At 35.4% G+C, this 8,896-nt stretch overlaps 1 protein-coding gene across 1 annotated transcript; it reads right to left on the reverse strand.

The window, feature by feature from the left end:
* Window positions 1–173: 173 nt before the first annotated feature.
* LOC106103074 (ran GTPase-activating protein 1-like) lies at window positions 174–7,791 on the reverse strand. The gene is made up of 10 exons (XM_013282736.1): window positions 7,628–7,791; window positions 7,058–7,210; window positions 6,044–6,213; window positions 5,446–5,548; window positions 4,704–4,815; window positions 4,282–4,377; window positions 3,443–3,574; window positions 2,245–2,354; window positions 972–1,169; window positions 174–385 (listed from the first exon to the last, which is right to left on the reverse strand). Exons 1-10 carry the CDS (start codon window positions 7,742–7,744, stop codon window positions 200–202), a joined length of 1,377 nt encoding a protein of 458 aa, XP_013138190.1. The 5' UTR covers window positions 7,745–7,791; the 3' UTR covers window positions 174–199.
* Window positions 7,792–8,896: the final 1,105 nt, after the last annotated feature.

The following is an 8,896-nucleotide window of genomic DNA, read 5'->3' on the forward strand; positions in this document are numbered from 1 at the left end:
AAACCGCGAGAAAACAGCTAGTTTACTTATAAAAGTGTAAGGGCCTGTCCCACCAAATTGTTAGTCCACATAAAGTGTAAAATATGTGAGAAATATCGGATTTTGTTCCCTTATCTGACGTCTATCTGAGCCTCTATCAGCCAGTAATGGGAAAGGCCCTAAAGATACGTTTGTTATAATTTCTCGTTTAAAGTTAAGTTTAAGTGTACAACTGTGGGTGTTGTTCGACTATAGTCCTGTCAGCGAGAGTGGTCAGTTTGCTCGCTATAAAGAATTTTAAGGTATCTCTGAGAGGGACAGGGAAGGAAGGGGAGGGGACAACGAGCGCGAGTACACGGTAACAACCCGACGTCTTCCAACGTATCCTGTATTGTTTGTTTTCAGACTGGAAAGGGGAAATAATACTAATATTATATATAGAATTAATATTAAGTATTGTGTAGACTATGTTTTTTATCTGTGGTACATTATATAGAGATTTAAATAGTTTTGGAGGTATATAGTAAATAACATCCATACAATCTTTTGCATTTGTATGAAGTATTTGTGTCACAGATACAGAACATAGTCTGGAAGAAAATTAAGACTATTCAATAAGTAAAACCCACCAAAAGTTACCAAAACTTCATACCCCTCTTGAATTAATATGATTAAAACTACCAAGTTACTAAAACTTCATTTCTCTCTAAAATCACTGAAATTAAACTCCCAAAACTGCATTTCCCTCCTGTATTAATCTGAATAAAAGTAACAAAAGTTGCCAGAATTCTATTTCCAACTCAATTTCCCTCTTAAATCAACCTGTTAAAGGTAAAAACTACCAAAGTTACTCAAAGTTCATTTCCCTTCCGTATCAATCTGGTAAAAACTACCAAAAGTTACCAAAACCTACCAAAAATAATTTCTCTCCCGAAGCACCCCTGTGAAAACTACCAAAAGTTACCAAAATCTACCGAAAACTACCATCTCACCTTGATCAAGCCCAGCCCCCTCAGCATGGTGTTCGCCAGCAGCCAGGCGGACGCGTGCTGCTGCGCGGCCCGCTTCAGCATCACCGGGTACAGCTGCAGCGCCACCTGCTGCGCCAGCTGGCTCTCCTCCGACAACCCTGACACGGAGAAGGTGGCCTCCACGTACGCGGTGATCAGCTCTGATGGCTCTTTGATCACCTGGACACATGTAAAATGCATAAAAAATGTAGCCTCCCAATTTGTTTCAGGAAGATTACTCACTGCAGACAGTGTTTAGTTTTGAGAGTATTTTGCAGGGTAAAATAGCGTTTACTTTTTTGCACTTGGGTAAATCGTTTTTTTTTTTTTTACAGCGAAGATAACGCCCCATAAATCTTAAACAAAACTAAATAACTGAATGTTTTCTTAAAACAGATGTCGGCCAACTTAAACACCATCCTCGTCCGTAGACGGGTAAGCCAGGATAGTGTTTAAGTGACCGACATAACATCCATAACCTCAAAATAGTTGAGTCTAACAAGTTCGTTTTTATTATTATTATTAAATCGGGTTTAGAATGAATGACTTCTCACTCTAAAATATAATTTAGCATGTCTATGGTACAAAAAAATATATAATTTGTCATTTGAATCTGTGACAGTTCAAGCAGTGTTGTCAGTGCTAATTTTATAAAGAGGGTATATTTGTTTTTTTAATTTCATTTTAAATACAAGACTGTATATAAAAATATATTACATGCAGTTATTGTTTTATTTTGTATATATGAGAAAATTAAGGTTAAGTTTTAGGAGACCCATAAACAAAGGCAACAAGGAAGTGTGTGTTTACGCTTTACTAGTAGAGTATAGATTCCACGTAAAGTCACGGCCAATAGCTAGTTTTCGATATCTTAAAGTTATCAGTGGTTAACAATTAACAGTGGTAGTGCCCGCTTTAACATCTTAGCAGTGCAGGGCACGCCCCCAATACCACGACCACAGACAGGCGTGAAGTGGAAGCAATTCCGTGTACAGTCTGATGAGTGTGGTGTCGGAGGCCTAATTTAAGTCTCTTTCTCTTTACCACCCTTTTCTTATGAGAGGATGGGAAGGTGAAGTGGATTTGACGATGAAGATGCATAGGAAGGGGAAATATCCTCTTTATGTGCATCTCCTCTGTCGTATAAGGGTAGGCAACGCATCTGTAATTGCGGATGTCTATGGGCAGTCGCTTCACCACATGTCACATTATGTTATAAAAAAAAATCTAACTTAGATTACTTAATATAACTTACCTGTAAATGTGTATCGATAACTTCAGCCGCATTACTTCCTAATCGGATTAAATTATCTATTGTTGGTGATTTTAAAAATATCTCTACATCGGATTTCACTTCTTCTATACCTGGGAATACAAAATAACATATCTTAGAGCCTGTCCCACATCTGGCTGATAGAGGGTCAGATAGCGAAAAGTGACGTCACTGTCAGATAGAGTACCAAAATCCGATACAGTAGAACCTCGGTAACATAAAAACCTCTATAACTTCAAAAAATATGTTTCCTTCCCATCAGAGCCCAAAACCTCTACAAAGACCCTTGATAACTTAAAACCTCTATAACTTAAAGTATTTTGTTTCTCTTGGACTTTAACTTATCGAGGTTATTCCATCACATATTTTACAGGTACTTAGTCTTACTAATATTATAAATGTGAAAGTTTAGATGGATGTTTGTTTGTTTGTAGCGTAAACTGCTGAACGGATTTTGATGAAATTTGGTATAGATGTAGAGGATAGCCTGGAACAAAGGCTACTCACTTTTTTTTTATTTCACGCGGACGGTATCGCGGGCGAAAGCTAGTAATATTATAAATGTGAATTTTAGATGTTTGTATTCAAAATTGAATGAATCTCTTTAATATTAACACATGTAAATAGTTTGGAACACATATTATCTTACTAATATTATAAATGCGAAAGTTTAGATGGATGTTTGTTAGTTTGTAGCCTAAACTGCTGAACGGATCTCGATGAAATTTGGCACAGGTTTAGAGCATAGTCTGGAAGAACACATAGGGTACTTTTTATCCCGGGAATTGTTACGGTTCCCGTGGGATTCATCTAGTTTTTTAATGTTTACTCGATCATTCTGCAACGGTACAACATATCTTATTGAAATTTGTCACAGATATAAAACAAAGTGTGGAGTACACATGGGATAAGGTTCATCCCAGAGAAATTCCGGTTCCCGGGATACGTAGCTTTTTGTTATTTATATAGTTCGTATGTTTTCTAATACCACGCGGAAAAAGTCGCGGGCAACAGCTAGTTTAAGATACACTAATTTTTCCCGCGACTTTGTTCATTGCATTAAATCTATATTGACTGTTTTACATATAAATAGTAACAAACATCCATCAACCAATTTATTTTTAGTAAATCGATCTTCACAGGACACTAAACCTCCACTAAAGGCACCCTAAGTACTCACCGGAGCTATCCAAGTTGATTTCTCTACTTAATTCAACCACAGTATTGATATGCTGTGCATCTTCTGGGGCGCTGTCTTCTGAAACCTCATCTGAACCCTCGGATTCACCTTCGGAACCCTCACCTGATAGATCTACAAGACATACGTTGAGAGATACCAGCTCTAAAACACCTGCTACTAGCTGTTGCTCGTGACTTCGCGTGGAATTTAAAAATAAAAGATATAGCCTAAGTTACTTACAGAAAAGTAACCTTTTTAATAGTTAAAGAATTTGTGAAATCGGCCCAGTATTTTTTTTAATTAGTTGTTTTAATACATACAAAAATACAAATCTTTCCTCTTTATTATAATAGTATAGATTATAAAGAGGAATGATTTGTATTTTTGTATGTTTTGGAATAACTCAAAAACTACTGGAAAAATTTCAAAAACTCTTTCACCGTTAAAAAGGTAATTTATCTGTAAGATAGGTAATATTTATTAGTTTGACGCGTGCGAAGTCGCGAGCAACAACTAGTCTATACTACTATTATAAAGAGGAATGATTTGTATTTTTGTATGTTTTGGAATAACTCAAAAACTACTGGGAAGATTTCAAAAAATCTTTTTTCATTAAAAAGCTCCATTATCAGTGAGCAACATGGGCTATATTTTTTTATTTCACTCGGACGAAGTCGCGAGCAACAGGTAGTATAATATACAGGGTGTGCTAGACCTGTACTATAAATCACTAAAATCGTTAAAACACTATAAAAAACAGGTTTAAACGTAAATTTCCTTGTTCGGGCAGAGAAAAGATATATCACTGTGTCCCCTACCCTGTCTCAAGTAATACTTACATTCTTCATCACTACCTTCTCCGTCACTCAGTTCAGCGGAGGGACCCAATTTATCCTTCATCGTCTTCTTATTTGTTGAATCTCCAAGACTGTTACCTGCAAAACGGTAGAAATTGGTAGAAAACGGTAGAATTTCAGGACACGTTGAAAATAGAAAATTTCAAATTTGGTAGAAAACGGTAGAAATCAGTAGATTTTAGTAGTAATTAAAAGAATCACTTTTATTAGAATTAAACAGGTTGTATAGTAGAAATTCATGACATGTCAACAATATCAAAATAAAAAAATTGGTAGAAAACGGTAGAAATTAAAAGAATTACTTAAACTAAAATTAATCAGGTTGTGTTTAGGACATGTCGACAATGTCAAAGTAACAAAATTGGTAGAATTTAGTAGATTTTAGTAGAAATTGGTAGAATTACCCGCCAGCACGACTCTGGACAGTCTATCGGTAGAATCAGGTAGTGATGTCACAGCATCTACCACCTCCATACAAGCTTCGCGTCCTATCTCATTGTGGCTTAGGTCTACTGACTGAAATAATTAAAAAAACACATTTGAATACTAAACAAAGGTATATAAACAAAATATATAGCTTGGTATCACTAAAATAATATACTAATATTATAAATGCGAAAGTTTAGATGGATGTATGTTAGTTTGTAGCCTAAACTGCTGAACGGATTTCAATGAAATTTGACATACATGTAGAGGATAGTCTGGAAGAACACATAGGCTATTCAATTTTGTTTTATTTTAATTACACGCGGACGAAGTCGCAGGCGAAAGCTAGTGTAAGAATTTTTAACAGGGAATCAGTAGTTTTTAGGTTTATCTGTTACAAGCAAATAAAAACTATAAAAGACTAGCTGTTACTTGCGACTTCGTCCGCATGAAAAAAATCTTTATAAAAATATAACATACTAGCTTTTGCCCACGACTTTATCCGCGTGTATAAAAAAAAACAAAAGTAAGTAGTTTATATTCTTCTAGAATATGCTCTACTTTGATGTCAAATTTCACCGAAATCCGAAGTCGTTAAAGCTACAAACTCTAACATCCATCCATCCACTGATAACATAGCTTATTAATGGTAAGAAAATTAAAAAAAAATCGGTACAATAATATATACAAAAATACAAATATTTCGAGTTTTTAACTCACCTCCAATAACATAGAATTATCTTTGAAAGCTTTCGCGAGTGCTTTAGCACCTTTACTCTTTAGTAAACAATCTCCAAAGTTGATTGATTTTAATTTTTTTAACCTGGAAATCAAACATTTATTGTGTGAAAGTGCATGAGTGAAATTATAAAAAACATAGCCTATGTTACTCACAGATAAATTACCTTTCTAACGGTGAAACTATTTTTAAAATCGGCCCAGTAGTTTTTGAGTTTATTTGTTACATACAAAAACACATTTTGCCTCCTATTATTATAAAAAACCATTAATAAATAAGCAATCTTGGTATTGGAAAGGGTAAAGACAAGCACGCGATGGTAAAAATTGGTAGGATTTAGTAATAAACGCTTGAAAAATGTAAAATAATTAAGAAATTGTAAAACATACAAGATATTCATGGTAGAATCGGATAATAAACAGTTAACATTTGTATTAAACCATAGGAAACAGTAAAAAAACACTGGGCAACAAATTCCAAGAAATGGTAGAAATTGGTAGTAAACGGTAGGAATTGGTAGAAAACGGTAGGAATTGGTAGAAAACGGTAGGAATTAGTAGAAAACGGTAGAAAACATACCCAGGCAGAGCAGAAGCGATCGCCTCAGCTCCTTTAGATCCAATAGTATTATCGTTTAAATTCAAACAGCTCAAATTGGGATTATTTTTGAATGCCTCCGAGAGTGCTGACACACCTTTGTGGTAAATACCATTTTGTGGCATCGCTATCTCTTCTAATGTTCCCATACCCTGGAAAAATATTGCAAAAATGATTTAAAACCCTCTGATTCACAACATTTATTGTGAATCCAAGATGGCCGACACAAAATGGCGGACGAAATATTACTGCACAATACAGAAATACAAATCTTTTCTATATTACGAGAAGTCGCCCCCAAACTTTGTTAGGGCTTCGGACCATGCGTTACGCCATTTTGACAGCGTGGAATTAAAAAAGCCTATAATATGCGGGTCTATGTCAGCTACCTTCAGTGAAAGTCTGGTCAAAATCGGTCTAGATATTTCGAACATTACCCAAAACTAACGCGACTTGCAGACAGACAGACAGACAAAAATTTAAATGCTATTTTAGTTATCAGCAACATACAATCAAATACATCTTCCTGAAATCTGAAAATTTTCTTTTCATATTACAGACAGTCCAATTTTATTATATGTATAGATATCTTACTAATCTTACTAATATTATAAATGCAAAAGTTTAGATGGATGGATGTTAGTTTGTAGCCTAAACGGCTGAACAGATCTCGATGAAATTAGGCATAGATGTAGAGGATAGTCTGGAAGAACACATAGGCTACTCAGTTTTTTTAATTCCACTTTAAAAATCTAGTATAGATATAGTCTAGTAAGTATATATGTACCTACTAGCTTTCGCCCGCGACTCCGTCCGCGTGCAATTAAAAAAAACAAAAGTAGCCTATGTGTTCTTCCAGACTATCCTCTACATCTATGCCTAATTTCATCGAAATCCGTTCAGTAGTTTAGGCTACAAACTCTAACAAACATCCATCCATCCATCTAAACTTTCACATTTATAATATTAGTATGAATTATGATTTAATTAACTTACCTGAAAAACTCTAGCTAACGCAGTCGCCCCATCATTTTCCAATCTATTCCTTCCAGCTATGAACACTTTTAGCTTACGAGGATGAACTGACAAAGCCTCTGCGAGTAAACGACCTCCAGTTATACCTAGTCCATTGTTATTTAATCGTAGTTCCTAAAAAAAAAAACATCCTATATGTTTTTTTCCATAACATAAAGTGGCAAACGAGCAAGCGGCCACCTGAATCCGCCAAAACAGCGAAGCGACTGCCCATAGACATCCGTAATTGCTGATACGTAATACCCTTATACGACGGAGGAGGAGACGCACATAAAGAGGATATTTCCCCTTCCTATGCATCTCCGCCACCATCAAATCTTCTTCCTCTTCCCAACCTCTCCTTATAATAGGGTGGTAAAAAGAAAGTGACTTAAATAAGGCCTCCGGCACCACAACCATCAGACGAAACACGGAATTACTACCACTTCACGCCTGTCTTCTGTATGGTCGTGGTATTACACTGAGCGTGCCGGCCCTGCAGTGCTAACATGTTAAAGCACTACCACTTTTGAATATAGATAGATAACATACCTGCAGCTGCGAGCAAACATCACTTTGTAATAATTTTGCCAGTCCTTGAACGCCAATAGGTCCGAAAGCATTATCACTTAGTTCCAATACTGAGAGGCGAGCTCCGGCAGCAATCATACCCTCTCCTAATGCACTCTAAAAATATTATGGAGTAATTTAATTATTTTCTACTAGCTGTCCCCGTGCGACGTCATCCGCATAAAATTATGAAAATTCAATTTTATTATTTCTTGTTCATGGCTCTCCCTCAGCGGATTGGGCCAGTATTAAGTTTGTGGTTTTATTAACAATTGTCAAAATGACATGACATGATGACACACCATGGCAACCTTGCTTCCTTAATGTTGGTAGTAACTTATGGTCTCTTTCCCACATTAGGGTTTTTATCCAAAATATTTACCCCATAAGTTTAATGGCGTGAAAATATATAACCTAAACCGTGACGTAAGTGTAGGGCTTTTTATTAAAACAAGGGTTATTCGAAAATGTGTTGTAATTGCTGACATCTTAGGCAACAAAGAAGTGTGTGTTTACGCTTTATTATAATAAAGTATAGATAGATACATAAACTGTAATAAACATTATTTTCAAATACATTTTAAACAATCTTCTCATATTATGCATGGAAGTTACATACTAATAATATAAATGCGAAAGTTTAGATGGATGGATGTTAGAGTCGGAACAGATCTTGATTGTCATAGATATAGAGAATAAATTGGTAGAACAAAGAGGGTACTTTTTAAACTCATGCAGATGGAATCATGAGTGAAAGCTAGTCATACTAATCATACTTACAGTAAAACCTTGATTAGTTAAAGTCCAAGGGAAACAAAATATTTTAAAGTTATCAAGGGTCTATGTTGTAGGTTTTGGGCTCTAATGTGAAGGGAACATATTATTTTTTGAAGTTATAGAGGTTTTTAAGTTAACAAGGTTTGAGTTATCGAGGTTCTACTACAGTAGATTATACATAATAAATGGGAAAAATTAGATGGATGGATGTTTGTTAGTTTGTAGTCAACAACTGAACGAATTTTGATAAAATTTGGCACAGATGTAGAGGATATTCTGGAAGAAAACATAAGCAACTCATTTTTGTGGTTTTTTAATTCCACATGGAATCGCAAGTGAAAGCTAGTTAACAATAAAGTATTTACTAAGTACATTTCATAACTAGCTGTTGCTCGCAACTTCGCCCGCATGAAATTAAAAATATATATCTATCGGCGCGAAAACATTACTTCATCTCATAACGTCAATAAAATA

This window comes from Papilio polytes, unplaced genomic scaffold, assembly GCF_000836215.1.
Source record: "Papilio polytes unplaced genomic scaffold, Ppol_1.0 DF823879.1, whole genome shotgun sequence".
Lineage (NCBI taxonomy): Eukaryota > Metazoa > Arthropoda > Insecta > Lepidoptera > Papilionidae > Papilio > Papilio polytes.